Source organism: Chaetura pelagica, unplaced genomic scaffold (genome assembly GCF_000747805.2).
Source record: "Chaetura pelagica isolate M959 unplaced genomic scaffold, ChaPel_1.0 scaffold511, whole genome shotgun sequence".
Taxonomy (NCBI): Eukaryota; Metazoa; Chordata; class Aves; order Apodiformes; family Apodidae; genus Chaetura; species Chaetura pelagica.
Genome location: NW_009952161.1, coordinates 44872 through 60987, shown reverse-complemented (window position 1 = coordinate 60987; position 16116 = coordinate 44872). Strand labels below are relative to the sequence as shown.

Here is a 16116-nt window from a genome sequence, read left to right as displayed (position 1 = left end):
GGTCCGGGGGCGGGGGACGTGCGTGATGGGGAGCGGGGAGAGCGGCCCGAGCTGTGCCGGCCGGACAGCTCTGTGCTCGGAGGGGTCAGGAGCCCAGAGAGGGTTGGGGCCTCAGCAGCATGACCTGTAGTGCTCGTTGCTCTTTAGGGGGCTGTCGGTAGGGTCTGTAGATCAGCCTGCCCGTCGCTTCTCTGGCCGCTTGTTTTGGAAGGAGAAAAACCCCAAACAGGAACGGGGTGTATTGGGTGTAAGGGTGTATTGGGTGTAAGGGTGTATAGGCCGGTTTGGCAGAAGTAGCACAGAAAAGAGTCTGCAGGGCAGTTATTTGTGGGAGAAAAGGGACATTAGCTACAGATCCTAGGCATATAGTTCAACTGTCATGTTCATTTGATCTCTTGTCTCCCTGAGGTGCCAACAATGGCTGTAGAGAAGGTCTTCGTGTACAACAACACGTCCATTGTGCAGGATGAAATCCTGGCTCATCGCTTGGGACTTATCCCTATCCGAGCTGACCCTCGGCTCTTTGAATACAGAAACCAAGGTGAGAGTCTTGGATCAAATGGGAAGACTGAAGGTTTCTCCCAAAGTAGTACATCAGAATCACATACATTCAGCAGAAGTGTGATTCCATAGAGACTCATGCTGTTCACCCCTTCCCAGGAGATGAAGAAGGCACAGAAATTGATACTCTGCAGTTCCAGCTGAAAATAAAATGCAGCCGAAACCCCCAGGCAGCCAAGGAATCATCTGATCCTAATGAACTGTATTTCAATCACAAAGGTGAGTTCCATCCTAAAAATAAGTGCTGTTTTTTTGATCTTGGGAGACAGGATTTGGTATGTTCTCTCAGCCCCGTGAGCAGAGAGAGCAGCTTCCCTCATTCTGCTTCACTTACTTTTTGTCACCTCCAGTCCTATCCAGGTCAGCAACCTGTTGTGAGACAGCAGCTGGCTGATGCTTCTGGCTTCTCTTCGCAGTGTACAGTAAGCACATGACGTGGGTGCCCCTGGGGAATCAGACAGACCTCTTCCCAGATGCTGACTTCCGACCCGTTCACGACGACATCCTCATTGCACTGCTGCGGCCTGGCCAGGAAATCGATGTGCTCATGCACTGTGTCAAGGGCATAGGTGAGTCGTGTGTCCTGTGCTTGGGCTAGGGCGCAGCTGGGTGAAGAGGAAGGGTGGAGAACTGCCTTTCTCCCTGCAACTTTAGGCCCTGGCATCCTTGCACTCTTACTCTGCTGCCTGCCTTTATCCTTGATGTAACTTTTCGTGCAGGAAAAGATCACGCCAAATTTTCTCCTGTGGCCACAGCAAGTTATCGACTGCTTCCTGACATTACCCTCCTGCAGCCTATTGAGGATGAGGCAGCTGAGGTGTTGCAGAAGTGCTTTTCCCCTGGAGTCATTGAGATCCAGAACATCAAGGGTACTTTTTTTCCTGCTCTAAAGGGCCTTATTCCTTATAAGCCTCAGCAGAGACCAATTGGAAATAGAGCAAAACCTTGTGAAGACAAAACAATGTTGTGATGTTGTCTAGTCAATCAGCAGTTATTCATGCTATTCCGAGCCTGGTTTTATGGATTAGTGCCTGTCACATGCAGATGTGTTGGGTGTTGAACTGGATCTCCCTGAAATGCTAAGGGTGCCTGTCTGCAGAGCAGTACTGTTCTGTTGTCTGCGAGACTAGGTTGTGAGCTTGCTCTTTCCAGCAGCTGAGCCTGAGGAAGATCCCTTGTGTCCTGCCCAGCGGTACATACAAGCTTGGTGTTTGGGTTGGAACTGTTCAAGAAGGCCAGTTCTGTCAGATTTACAGTTTCAAGTTGGGGATGTTCTAATTCTTTGTATGGGTGGCTTTGCTGCCTTTGTTGATGGGGGAGTGCGTGTTTGAGGGGTAAGGACCTCTTGTGGCCAAAAGGCACCCACCTGCTGCAGGCGCTCATCGCATCTCTTCCCCTTTAGGAAAAAAGGTTGCAAGAGTAGCCAATGCCCGGTTGGACACGTTCAGCAGAGAGGTTTTCCGTCACGAGGGTCTGAAAAACCTTGTGCGCCTGGCAAGAGTGCGAAACCACTACATCTGTAAGTGCCCCATTTTCCACAGAACGCAGAGCCCTGCTGGGTCTCTGCCCCCCTCTTCTGCTCCACACCATCAACATTCGTACATTCATATTCCAGCGGGTAACTACTGAGATTGTGGTTTGGTGTTGCTTTGGGATTTAATGGATCTGTGCTTCCTGCTGGCAAATGTAACCTCTTCTCTTCTGGCTGTGAAGATCTGGCTTGTCAGAAGTGTGGTGTAATGGAAGATGAGACAGAAATGCTGGAGCCAGGTGTAGGCTGAAGCTGCCTAGGGGCTGTGCTGACTTGTGTCTCTGTGCAGTTTCAGTGGAGTCGACGGGTATCTTGCCTCCAGATGTGCTGGTCAGTGAAGCCATCAAGATCCTGATGGGAAAGTGTCAGCGCTTCCTGAATGAGCTGGACTCTGTGCCTATGGAGTGACCAGGCTGTAGCAGGGAACCTGTAACCCTGCACTGCTGTTCTGGGATTCCTGCATCTGCCTGCAGGGGTGATTCCTCTTCCATAAGCAAGAGGTTTGAGATGGTCGTGTTAGGAGTCCTAGGACTATCTCTATGAATTTGTTCTCTGTTGGTCGTAAGCCTCAGTGAGGAGATGCACTAAAATAAAGGCTTTTCTTTACAGCTGTCTCTGTGCTGTTCATAGTTGTGAGACCATAATACACAGAGAAGAAAGTGGCAGCAGGTCTAAAGATGAGTAATAGCATTTATTTTAGATTGCATGCGGTATTTGTAGAGGACTGTGATGGCAGTGTAGTAAAGCACCTTGCAGTGGGTCAGTGAGATTTAACAAGTCAGTTTTGCAGATGTCTCAAACCAGGTCTGGGGTAGTTAATGTGATAGATAAAAGGCTGTACTGTCAAAAGGTTGGGACACTTCCCCCGTGAAGAAAGAGCGAGAGTTGGAGTTGGTCAGCTTGGAGAAGCCTCCGGGGAGACCTTATTGCAGCCTTTCAATATACAAATGGAGCATGGTGAAAGACTTTCTACCAGGGACTGTAGTGGCAGGACAAGGGCAAATGGTTTTAAACTGAAAGAGGCTAGACTTAGATTGGACATAAGCCATTTCTTACAATGAGGATGGTGCCAAGATGCTGGAAGAGGTTGCCCAGAGAAGTTTTGGATGCCCCATCACCGGACGTGTTGAAGGTCAGGTTGGATGGGGCTTTGTGCAACCAGATCTAATGGAAGAGGACCCTTCCCATGGCAGGGGTGTTTAGGCAAGATGGTCTTTGAAAGTCCCTTCCAGCCCAAACTGTTCAGATTCTGTGATACAGTACTGGGATTCTCTGTGCAAAGGTGGGCTTTGAAAACATGCTCTGTAAGGACTGACTGTCCCTAAAGTATCTCAAGGTAGATTTGACTACTCTGTTCTCCCTTTCAGTGACTTTGGGCTGACTTTGAAGCAGAAGTGCATGGTGAAGTGCAAGTGACAGTCAAGGGCCTGTCTTCACCCAGGGAAGCCTGGGAGAACTTGCAAGTTAGTCTCAGTGGTCACCACTACTGTTAAGTCAGCACCATGTAGTTCTGGGCTTGTGAAAGTCCCTCTTGCCAAGCTGATGAAGGAACTGGAACTTCAGAGAATGGCTGGGAGTACTGGTATGTCCCACTCGTTTCAGTCAGTCCTCACTACAATGCTATAATTTAGTGTAGGAAATAATACTTTTTTTCTACCTGTGTAATTGGGATATAGTTACTTATCCTGTAATCACCTTTATAGGTGTTAAGGTGGCTAGGGATGTGGCATGTTTGGCATCCTGGCTACAATCCCAACCTGTCCCTGGACTGTGTTGCAGACCTATGCCCTCCTTCCAGATTTTTTTAAGACAGCTGGTAATTGGTTGCTGGAGGAACTGGCTGCTTCCACATTGGTGTTATGGGAGCTGTGTTTCATAGCTGCGCGTGCTGGCTCTTGCACCTCATCATCTTTCAGTAGCAACACAGACTGCAGTCCCAGTGCCAGTCTAAGTATGGAAAAGTTCCTTTCCATCTCAACTGTGGCTAGCTCCTTATCACCATTTTAGGTGTTAATCTCATTTGAAAAAGAGTAAATTCTAGCTGGATCCTTTTAGTTTAAACAAGCTAAAGCAGCTTCCACGCTGAGCTGGTTTACAGCTGGGGCTGGATCGATGTTGCTCAGGCCCACCTCCTTGAGGGCTTCTGCTCTAGTTGTGAGACCTTTCACAATCTTCATCGGGTGAGAGGACAGCACAAAGGTGATAGCTCCCTCACTTTCCTTTGTTACTTGAAAGGTCAGCTGAGAGAGTTATGGCTAAGCTACAGTACAATCACAAGACACTGCTTCTCTTAGCCACAGCTCGGGCTGGGCTGAGAGGCTACTTTAGTAGCAGATGCACCTTTCTGTGCCATTACTTCAAGTTTTCCTTCCTGCTTGTGGGACATACCCTGAATAGCCATGCCAAGGGGTTTCACTGTGGCAACATATACCCTTCAAGCTGTAAACTGGGACTTAGTGGCTCTTGTGGAATTACTATAAATGAGTTGTAATTGATATGTTTAAAAATGCCATTTTCTTCTAATCATGTAGTCTGGAATGGTTCATCCCTTCCCTCATAACGTATGTTGACTACCAGCAAAGGTGCTCCCTTTTTGGTAGCTGGAAAAAGAAGTGCTGAACAATCCTTAGGAAGGTGGTGTGGGAAGAGCAGAGGCCTCAGCTCTTACTGAAACTCGTTGAAAAATAAAAGTGAAACCATGACACCATATGTATGAAACTGGAATAGCTTTACTGACATTCAGAGGTGTAACAACCAGTTTAGAGACAACTTAGATTTAAACATTCCTACAAAAAAGGCTCTAAAAACCATTTAAAAAAACCCCCTTGTGTCTAGCATGAAGTCACAGAATGTTAAAAATATCACAACACAATAAATACACCCAGCCTTAGCAAGAGCCAGGAGCTGTGTTAGCTTGGAGGTTAAAAAAGTTTGAGGCCAGGAAGAAAGTGGAGGATGCTGGTGGAACAGCAGTGGCAGGAGGGTGAGTGGATTCCCTAAGCCTGCTCTTCCTGTCTGTGCTCCTGCACTTCCCAACCCCAGCTTCTCTGTCCAGTCTATCCCCGTGAAGACACCATCTTCTCTGCCTGCCACAGTTTATTACTTGTTCTGTCTCCTGGATGGCAAAACTGCCAGCTAGCTCTGGACAGACCCTCCCAGCTCCTATGCTAACACTAGGATAGATTGAGCAACATTTTTGGCTTGTAAGAACCAGCTTTGCAGACTGGAGTGGTTTGACAACAGTCTCACCTTATCTAAAACCCAGTTTTTGACCTGGCTCCCCCCCATAAACTGCAGTATTAACCCCACTCCTCCTGCCCCACAGACTGGGTAAAAACATGGTCACCTCCACAGCAGCAGGGTGAGATCCCTTTAGCTTCTCTTCCCAGCCTACCCCGTGAAGACACCATCTTCTCTGCCTGCCACAGTTTATTACTTGTTCTGTCTCCTGGATGGCAAAACTGCCAGCTAGCTCTGGACAGACCCTCCCAGCTCCTATGCTAACACTAGGATAGATTGAGCGAACCATTTGGCTTGTAAGAACCAGCTTTGCAGACTGGAGTGGTTTGACAACAGTCTCACCTTATCTAAAACCCAGTTTTTGACCTGGCTCCCCCCCATAAACTGCAGTATTAACCCCACTCCTCCTGCCCCACAGACTGGGTAAAAACATGGTCACCTCCACAGCAGCAGGGTGAGATCCCTTTTGGTTTGCAGTGCTTCAGATATTGGTCCAAATTTTGTGTACCCTGCACTGGCCATGTACTACAGGGAATGGTAAAAAGAAAACATAATAATTAACAAAATCTGTCCAGCTCCCCCTGAGAGATGTCCAAGAAAGGCTGGCACAAAGTAAATAAAAGCCTTTCATTTGGCTCCAGGTAGAACAAGTTGCATGATCATGGACATATGTATAATGTATGCCAGTGTCTGCCTCCTTCTTGAGAGCAGCTGCACCTTAGAAAGCCTGATCTTGAGGAGATCCTAGAGCACTGCGAGGCTTCCGGGCACACAGCGCTCTGCCCAAGGCTCAGCATACCCTGGAGGGAAACGGCTTCACCAGAACACCAGTCTGCAAGGGACAAATGCTGATAGGCATGGCAGGAGTGTCTGATGTGCTGCCTATGAAGCCTGGCTTACTAGCACCCAGAGGAAGAAGAGGGTAGCCCCTTTTCACATGGCGTGCTGCTCTGCTTTTTGCATTAATCATAAACCCCAAGGGATAAAGAAGTAGAGCAAGAGTGACCCAAGGATGACCAGGCTTTATCTACTGGAGTCTATGGGCTTCGCTCCCACCTTGCAGAGAAGCAGAGGTCTAAAGATGCTCATCCAACGGAGGGGAAGGAATCAGGGAAAGCTTAATAGACTTGTTCAAATGCCACTGCAGGCCCCACCCCAGTGTAGAGAGGGGAGTAGGACAGGACCTGCAAGGGGCTTTATTCAGATGAACACTTGTGGAGATGATGACAAGGAGAATCTAATGTGCTTACTATGAGGAGGGACAAAATATTAGGTAGGGGAGGAGATGGTTGCAGCATCCCACGCTCAGGGCTCAAAGAATGCTGTGAGGCCCTCTCCATCCTCATTTTCTAGCACATCGGTTTCCAATAATGGCTTCACCTTTTTGAAGAGAGATGGGAGGTTCCTGATATGAACCTCCTTGCGGAACTGCTCCCCAAGGGATTTCTGCAGAGGACAGACAGACAAACAGGCATCAGTCATTACTGCCACTCAACTCATGGGCAGCCTGATTGCAGATCAGAAGGAGACCCCAGTTTCTGAGCAATCCTAAGGCCCAGACTCTGTGCTTGCATTCTGGGGAATATCAGACCTAGTCCTTCTCAAGTGCCAGGGCACTGGAGTAACCACTAGTGCACCAGCTCCTCAGCTTTTAACTCAGTGCACCAGATTCCAAGACCACCATCCTCACAAAAGCCCAGCACCCACCTAGCAGCTTTGTTCAAACATTTTAACACCCTGGTGTACACCCTTGTGCAAGGTAACCCCTGCCTCTAAGTGAGAAGTCATTGCTGCCATCCCCACTATTATCTCCAGGTTGAAGAAAGGCAGAACAAACACAGAACATGCTGCAACAGCCTCCTGGCTGGGGAGAGAGGTGGTGGCAAGAAGCAGGTGAACTGGCTGTCCCATCACTTCTGCAGGGTACAGGCATAAAATGAAACAGGTTCACTTTCCTCCAGGATATCACCTACCCCAATGCAACCTGCGATGAGGCGCTTGAAATGATCCTTCCGGCGCTTATCTGCCACCTTCTGCAGTGTTGGATTGAGAAGCTTTGAATCAAACTGTTCCAGAGAGTCTCTCTGGATGTCTGGGACCTGCTCCATCACTGCCTTCAGCTCAGCGTAGCGAGGGCGCTGCAAGAAGTACAGTTAGCGCTGCTCTGCTAGATGAGCAGCCCTGCCCTCTTTGGAGGGCCATTAACTCCTCTGCCCCTGCTCAAGTGGGATTAGTTTTCCACCACTCTGCAGCCAAGCTGGCATCGGGACAATGAACAGAGCTTCTCACCAAGGCCTCGTAGATCTGGAAAGCCAGGTGGACAAGAGCTGCCATGCAGCCATCGTGCTGCCCATGTATCTGTAAGCCCTTCAGCACACTTGTGAAAAACCAGGACACGGCATCAGGCAGGAGGTTTCCTGGAAGCACCTGGGGAAGAGGCACTGTCAGCATGGGAACAGGATACCTAACTGCCTTTCTGCAGCAGCCAGCATCTTCCAGGGGTGAAGCACCCACACTTCTCACTACATTCAGAACTTTCTTTCCCCACCCTGCCAGAACTAATCCATCTTCCTCCCAGAGGTACCTGTTTCAGTAGTGGCCAGCAAAGCTGCGTTGTGGTTCTTTGGCAGGACAAGGTGTCCTTCCAAGAGAGGGATGTGTAGGCAGTGATCAGCAGCGCAGTGCAAACATCCTGAAAAGGAGTCAGAGAGGGAAACCAGTCAGAGGAACAATTTCCTGCCTGAAGGGAGCCAAAAAAAGCAGTCAAGGGATTCTGTAGGAGGTCCTTGAAGCTATCTTCTGAGAATCCTCCATGCTGCTGCTGCTAAAAGGCACCCAGTGTGCACCATCACAGCTATGAGGAAACAGTGTCAAGCAAACCTGCACCCTTCATCTCCCCTGGAAAGGTCCTGGAGCACCAGTGGACTCCTCTCAGCTGCTACTCTCAAGGCACTGCAAAAGCTTCTGAGGCACCCATGGGAGAGGAGGAGTACAGAGGTATTGCAATGAAGACACTCTACACAGTGGGTTGTGTTAATACTTTGGGTTCTGTCAGATTTTACAGAAAAAAAAGAGCTGCTGGGTAAAGTCCTTCCTCATGAAGGCTGGAGACCAGGCTGGAGGCAGAGCCAGAAAGCATCACAGGGACTCAATTCCCAGGGCCTTGCCCACAGAAGGCTGAAACTCTGTAGCTGCATGTTACACTGGACCCCATCCCCACCCTTTGCTTTGTGGCTTCTGCAACCATTAGCAAGGCTCTTAAAAAGCTACATATGTTCTGGAGAGAAGCTCTCACACTGGGGAATACTCCAGCAGCCACTATCTCTGTAACAAGAGTGACAAAGAGTACAGATAAAAGAAGGTGGAACGCAGAGCAGGTGCTCTTACCTCCTGCTTCATCAGACACTTGCCAAGCTCAGTGAGCTCTGCGCTGGCAGGGGGAGTCACGTCAGTGGCCATTGCCTCATCATCTGCAGGGCAGAGAAAAGGCAGGACTGTGAACATGGCCTCCTGAGGACTGAGGGAGACACAGGGAGGCAGTGAGAACTAAGCTGGCAAGCAGGGGGCAGGACACAGAATCAGTATGCTGGCACAGCTTCCCAGAACATCTGTCTCCAAGCATCAAGCACCCAGCCTTTGAAGGGCAGGAAGGGCACCCCACTTGCTATCTCCAGCTCTTGGAAAGATCATGCACATCCCCCTCTTCTCCTCAGCTCACTTCTTGGTACCTTAAGAATCAGCTGCTCCAACATGATACCTGTGAACCCCACAGCACATCTGCTCCTAGGCTAGATATGTTTTTTTCTGTGGCCCCAAGACATAATAGGCATGACAGAGCTGAATGCTTCTTACCAAACCTACACCTGTCACACAGAACTTCCAGCAACAGGCCAGCCTCTCCTCAAGAAATGCATGAAGAAATGGGAAAAGTGCTTGCACATGCCAAAGGGAGGAAATGCAAAGGTGGGAATTTACTCACCGTCTCCATCTACAGCAGCAGTAGTGTTATGGTCAACACCTTTCTTTGCAACACAGCAAACAGCTGCAAAAACAGTTGCAGGTCAGAAGAGCAGAAAAGGGAAGATGCTACCTTCAGAACACACAGAGATTATCCTAGAGATTATCATACAGACTCTAATGGGCTCACAGCTGCTTCAGGCTCCCCCAGCTCTCACACAGCGCCTGAACAATCTGAAAGCCAAGTTGTGCACTACCTGGAAGGCTGAAACACCGCCCTCACAGCATCCTCCCATAGTGTAACCTGCTGCACAGTGGCTGCTTCAAACTACTGAGAACCAGGAACATGCAAAACCATTTGAAGCCTGTAACCTGAGAACAGCATCTTAAAGCAACAAGGCATTTTGAGAAAGGAGATACAAGGCTAAGGACCTGTAATCTCTAGACAGAGTCAATTTTCTCAGCTCTGTGCTCAAAGCTATGCTGGCAAAAGCACAGTGTTGGAGAAAGGGAAGACAAAGGAGATTGCCTGGGGGAAGAGGCTTCTCGTTTGTCTGGCTAGAGACACAGCAATTGCCAGTAACAAAACAACTCTCCACTCAGGTTGTCCACAAATCTATGTCTGGTACTGGGGTCCAGAGCACAGAAAGGGAGAACCCAGATTGCAAAGGAGGACTGTACTCCTACAAGGACAGTGCCAAAAACATGGGAGCCCTAAATCAGAGAAAACTCTCTTCTGAAAGTTTTTTAATTGATCTCTTACTAGGCTTTATCCAAGATGTTGGCAGGCTTAACTGTCTCTCACCTCGCTTCTATGGATTATGTTAAATACAACTGGCTATTATAAATTTACTGCACGTTGGAAATTGCTATTGGCCTCTCCAGGGCAATTATCCCAGGTAACCTAGCTTCATTTCACTTACTGATGAGATCCATGACTTCTCGGGTCAGCATCCTGACCAGCTGTTCCTCAAGCATCTCCTGAGACTCGGGGTTGTCATCCACAGCATCATCATCACTAAGGAGAACAGGTTGTAGTGTGAAGGGAGCCAATGTCTTACAGTATCCCCTCTGCCCCAGCACAGGGAGTGAGTCACCATCAGGGTAAACACCATGTTTTCCAGTGCTCTGCTGGCAAGTTTGTTCCCTAGACAGAGGGGCAAAGCTTCCCACTTCCCATTTCCCCCTGTCAGTACTCACATCACAGGGTGGAAGCTTACCAGAGCATACTTCGCTGGTTGATCACTTGCCATTTCTGAGACAACCTCTGTTCAAGACAAAAGGGAAGATTCAATAGCTTCCTAAGGAGTCATGATGGACACAATGCAGAGGACACAATGCAGAGGCCCACATGACAGCTACTGATAAAAGCACAAGAGCTTTAAACACAGCTCTCATGCCAAGTCCCCTTTTGAATAGGACAAGAACTGCTTCCAAATGTGCTGAAGATGCTGTGGCTGTATTGGCTGTAGGAATCCGAGTGAGCTGTCAGGAAAATGAGGGGGGACAGGCAAAAAAAAGCCCCACAAAACTTCAAAGGGCCGGATGTTGAGGAGCTGATATCCACAGCAATAGGTCCTGTGCAACAGCTGGGGTTCAACGGATCTCAACCCCTGCACCCCAGCCCCAAGAGCATAAAAATAACTAAGAATCAAGGCTCTGCCCTTGTCTCTGCTGGCTCTGGAGAGAGAGAGGTTCTCATAGGATGCTGCCAGCTGCTACAAGGAGTCTGGACTGCCAAGGAACAGGCATCAAACAAGCTGTTTTCTTACCACGTGCAGATAGGTAAAGAGAGGTCCCAGCATAGGGCAGACAAGGGTTTCATAGTATTCTGAAGGGCAGGAGAGTACCAAGGGCTTCACAAACACACCTGCAGAGACCATTTAAGGAAGAGACCCAGCACATATGGCCAGCTGCCAGGGAGACTGCAGCACCCAAACGACCCCATTCCACTGTTAGGCCAAGTGATAGACACCTTGGAGCCCATCTTCTCACAGCCCTGAATTAACAAGTGGCATCTCTATGCAGAAGGAGCACAAAGTGCTCAGCCCTTTCCCCTGACAGTCTGGCTGAGATAGCTGAGGATGCATAGCGCCCACTTCCTAGCTGTGGGACTGAAAATCCAGCCCTGGAGAGTGGGCTGGGAACCCCAGAGGGTCTCCCACACAAGCATGAAGTCTTGTCAGACACGCTACTGCCAAGCTCCTACACTATTCAATCCCCCTTGCCACCCAGAAGGCACCACCCACCTCTCAGGGTGCCTTCAGGACCACACAGATCTTTGCATTTATTCTCTCTGCCCCCATGCACTGTGCTGTTTCTGCTCATGCCCTCCTAGACTCACACCTCATCCACATCAGGTGCATCCCCATTTGTTTACCTCCTCAGTTACCATTCTTCGGCTTGGCCAAACTGAAAATAATGTAGCAAGCCGCTAGGTTTTTCAGTTTACATGTTCAAAGCCTCCCTAGATGGCCTGAGACAGGGATGGAAGGATACGGAGCATGGGACGCAGTCTGTAATCAGGAATGTTGTTGAGGTTGCTGAAAGCTGAGCTGAGGAGCTGGGTGGCGAGACCCTCAACGGTGTAGAAATCCTGTTGCATGGAGGGGCCTGCATTTCCCAGGATATGGAAACTTCAACAAAAAACAAATTAGTTGCAGCACTGCTAGGTAACAGATACCATGCTTCTGCCCTGAAAAGGCTTCAAAATACTATCATCTTGAGATTAGATAGTTATCACTTTCTTAAACAAACCCTACAGAGGATTTTTAGCATGGGATCACTTTTTTTCTGGAATACCTGCAGTGGGACAATGATTTAAGCACTAAAATGCACTTTCAAGTGCTGATGTATCCTAAGACAATTAGAGAGAGAAACCAGGTCATGATATCAGGTAAGTGCTCCAATCCAACCACCTAATTGCAGAAGAGTGAAAAGCAGATCCATATTTTGAGGTATTTTTTCCAGCAACTGTGTTTCGTGTTTATGTGGTAGGTTACAAGCACTGAATATAGTCCACCACTGCAGCTCATACTTGGATGTTACAGCTCACACAGAAAGTCTAACTCTAGAAGTCAGCATGCAGAACTAGCCTACTGCTCCAGCTGTGCAACACGGGATTGTGTGGGGGATATCTGGGGCTCTTACCAGTTGTCATAGAGGGTACAAAAGAAGCCCTGCATCCTTTCTAAGACTGTTTTGTAAACAGGAGAATCATACAGCTCCAGCAGTGGCTGTGGGAGACCTGTGGGAAAGAGGAAGCTTCAGCTATATTGAGAGCACAGTGCATCTTCAGAGCAGGGGTAGGCCCCAGCCAGCCTGACAGCAGTGAGGAAAGAGCTTGGCAAGATCAACATGTGGCCAAATGGGAAGAGCTGCAGCAACCCTAGGGCAGAACCTCTCTTCACAGGTCAGCCAAGTGCTGATTGGTTGTATCCAGGGAAGAGGTGTTCCCACTAAGGTTGTTATTGGCCTCTCACTTCTCCAAAGCAAAACTTACTGGAGCTACTAGGACCCAGTCAGAAGCAAAGCTGATAGTTGTGCAGCTCCTCTAGTGGCCTGCTCCTTCAGGTTTGTATTAATCTCTGTGAGGACACAAGCTACTATGGAATTATGATATTAAAAAGTTTAGAGCAAAGATCAAGGCCCTGCTGCTTCAAAAGAGTAAGCTTCAGCTATCCTGAGAGCACAGTGCATCTTCAGAGCAGGGGTAGGCCCCAGCCAGCCTGACAGCAGTGAGGAAAGAGCTTGGCAAGATCAACATGTGGCCAAATGGGAAGAGCTGCAGCAACCCTAGGGCAGAACCTCTCTTCACAGGTCAGCCAAGTGCTGATTGGTTGTATCCAGGGAAGAGGTGTTCCCACTAAGGTTGTTATTGGCCTCTCACTTCTCCAAAGCAAAACTTACTGGAGCTACTAGGACCCAGTCAGAAGCAAAGCTGATAGTTGTGCAGCTCCTCTAGTGGCCTGCTCCTTCAGGTTTGTATTAATCTCTGTGAGGACACAAGCTACTATTGAATTATGATATTAAAAAGTTTAGAGCAAAGATCAAGGCCCTGCTGCTTCATGTGCAGTTGTTCATTGACAGCGAGTTTATAGGTCACAGAAAACAGGTAAAAGAAGTGTTCTCTTTTTGCAAATAGGAAATGCAGATAAGAAAGACAAAGCAACTTCCCCAAAATATTCCACTGTCTGTCAGAACCTGAACTTAAACCCCAATTTCCAGAGTCACACCCACACTTGATCTGCAAAGCCACCCATTTCTGCTTGGTTGGAAAGGCTTGTGTGTTCACAAGCTCAAGCCTGTTTCAAGATGGTTCCAAAAGCCTTTTTGTAATACACCATCTGGAAACCAGTAACTGGGTCGTACTATGGGACGTGGCTCTTGTCCTTCCAGACAGGTCCTTGCATCAGCACCCAGGGATTCTGCTGAGCACTACTTCTGCTCAAAAGCAGACAATTACAGCACCCCCAGTCTATCCAGCCTCAAGTGCCATGTTGCAGAGACAACCACCCAGCTGGGATAAACAATTTCGTAGGGTACCTTTCATTTAACGTGGCAGAAACTAATTTGTCTGAGACCAGTAACTTATTTAACTTCTTCATTTCAGCAGGTTCAAATCATAGCTTAGCTGTGACCACTATCAAGCAGCTGGCTGTCCAGCCCCTCTGCACTTCCAGTGCTATTGATGGACCACTACCTGAAATATCTCTGAGAACCTGTCTACATGTTCTTCCTGAAGATGAAGAATCTCCTTACCTAGAATGGCATTCTTCTCCACCTCCAGCATGTCTAGGGCCTTTGCAAATGTATCCCCCAGCCTAGCCACCATCTCTGGCGTGTAGAGATTGTTGTGAGTCCTGAAACAGAAGAGCACTTGGTTTATACTTGTGTGGGTCAACCCGTTTTGCCCTTGACAGTGGGATCCTCTCCTTCAGCTTGTGAACAGCTCCTCTGAGGCAGATGATGAGGAAGGTGAGACCAAGCACATGTGCATGGGATCCCCCTTCCCCACCTGCAAAAATATTAGGGAAGCTGACCTGACAGAGACATGGAGTGACTCCACCTCATGTCCTGAACCTCCTGGCTGCCCCTTCTACTTGTTTCGGTTTACCCCACCCCTTGCAAGTGCTGGCAGTAAAAACTCCCATCAATTCTCCAGTCAATCCTGGCAACAGCTTATTAGCTTGGCCAAAGGAATAAGAGAATGTGGTTTAAAAACTGACAAAGACACAGATTCTGTAACCTTCAAAGATCTTCTGCACCTAAGGCCCCTGCAGAGGGAGGGGCTGTTTCAGCTCCAAAATACACACACTGCTCCCCAGGGATGGGTCACAGTCCCCAGAATGGCAGGTGGCATTGGAGGGACTCTAGGGAGAACATCGGTGTGATCGGATGTTACTTGTGGCAGATGTGCCCACCGGACAACACATCCAGCTGGGAACAATGGCATCATCAGGAGGTGGCCATGGTCTGCTCTCCATGAGGAACACCAATTCAGCCATGGGTGACTGGTTCTTGCCATCCAGGCCAAAATGGGTCCCCTCTTAGCCAGGGTACTGACACTCAGAGCTGGACTTGGCAGGGGGTGTCTCTCTCACCTACCTCTCTCCTTTGAGACCTCAGACCTCCACTCTGGGTGTCGCCAGCTGCACACAGCACAAATCCTGCAGCCTCCTCCAAAACTGCAATGCCATTGTACCTGCTGCTAGAGGTGATCAAGGGCAACTCAGTATCTCCCCCTAGAGCATTGTTTCCCAAAGCAGGGGGGTACATGGGAATGGCTGAGGGAAGGGAGCACGGACAGACCTCAGTATGTTCTCCAGAGTCTCAGCTTTCGCTCATGTCTTAATGGTTTGGGTTTTTTGGTTTTTGTTTGTTTGTTTGTTTTTTTAAGGTGTCTGTTCACAATCCTGGCAACACTGGTGCAGTGACATCTGCCTGAGTTTGCAGAGAGCCTGAGTTAGCTCTGGAACAGCACCTATCCCATTTCTCTCTGCAAGCGTTAAATACTTCCCTGCTCACTGCACGTGAGGAAGGCAAGTATGTAAGTTTCATAAGAAAGAACTATACAAATGACTTCTTAATGACTCATACTCTCATTCTGGGCTGGATTTAACACCATGCAACTGGCCTCAAATGGGGTACAAGCTGGTTTTACTTTCCCAAGAGGGGCTGGGGAGAAGTCCAGCCTCCACAAAGCTTTGGATAATGCTGTTCAACTGACTGTAAACACTACATTTCTGCTTGAGGCTACCCTGAAACATAGCTACTAGAATCATCTCCTCTTGTATGTCTCCTGAATGCTCCACGCCAAACTTGGCTTTGCCTCATGCTGGGCAGAAGGGCAGTGGGATGACTGTGGAATTGGAGGGGTGAACCTTGAAATCTCACTGCTCTAAGCCCAGCAGGATGGGTCAGACAGTCGTATCCTGAAGCTTCAGTCACAGTCCTTAGTTGTTTCAGAGTTCCTGAAGCCTTTTCTCAAGTCTGACACTTGGGAGGACAGATGTTCACTCACAGGCTGATCTCCCTTAATATTTTAGCAAGGTTCCAGTGGTGACAGAGAGAGAAAGACTAATCAGCAGCTCCCCGTGGAAGTTAAAAAAGCATCCAACAGTCCTCATACATGATGAAGATGTAGCCCCTTGGCATGTCCCAGCCACGACTCTCAGCAGTAAGCAGCACTCCTGGGCATCCCACACACAGGAGAACATGGAAAAACAAAATTCAAGAGACATTTACACTTTAGAAAAGTCAAGGAAAGGATATGGCAGGACTTGGAGGACTGTATTTTCAGTGATGGTCACAGCTCTGCTGGAAAG

At 48.6% G+C, this 16116-nt stretch overlaps 2 protein-coding genes across 2 annotated transcripts in view; one reads left to right on the top strand and one right to left on the bottom strand.

The window, feature by feature from the left end:
• Positions 1-403: 403 nt before the first annotated feature.
• On the top strand, positions 404-2699 carry POLR1C (polymerase (RNA) I polypeptide C, 30kDa). The gene is made up of 6 exons (XM_010007241.1): positions 404-541; positions 661-780; positions 978-1130; positions 1281-1430; positions 1964-2080; positions 2382-2699. The coding sequence occupies exons 1-6, from the start codon at positions 418-420 to the stop codon at positions 2498-2500; spliced, it is 783 nt and encodes a 260-aa protein (XP_010005543.1). The 5' UTR covers positions 404-417; the 3' UTR covers positions 2501-2699.
• Positions 2700-6512: 3813 nt separating this feature from the next.
• Positions 6513-16116, bottom strand: part of XPO5 (exportin 5) — a 29313-nt gene continuing 19709 nt past the window's right edge. Inside the window, exons 21-32 of the mRNA XM_010007253.1 lie at positions 14051-14151; positions 12440-12536; positions 11789-11925; positions 11062-11159; positions 10510-10556; positions 10213-10307; positions 9312-9374; positions 8720-8802; positions 7917-8024; positions 7622-7759; positions 7306-7470; positions 6513-6778 (exon numbers count right to left, since the gene is read on the bottom strand). Of these exons, the coding sequence (XP_010005555.1) occupies positions 6638-6778; positions 7306-7470; positions 7622-7759; positions 7917-8024; positions 8720-8802; positions 9312-9374; positions 10213-10307; positions 10510-10556; positions 11062-11159; positions 11789-11925; positions 12440-12536; positions 14051-14151 (1273 nt within the window). The 3' untranslated portion in view covers positions 6513-6637. The remainder of the gene's footprint in view (positions 6779-7305; positions 7471-7621; positions 7760-7916; positions 8025-8719; positions 8803-9311; positions 9375-10212; positions 10308-10509; positions 10557-11061; positions 11160-11788; positions 11926-12439; positions 12537-14050; positions 14152-16116) is intronic.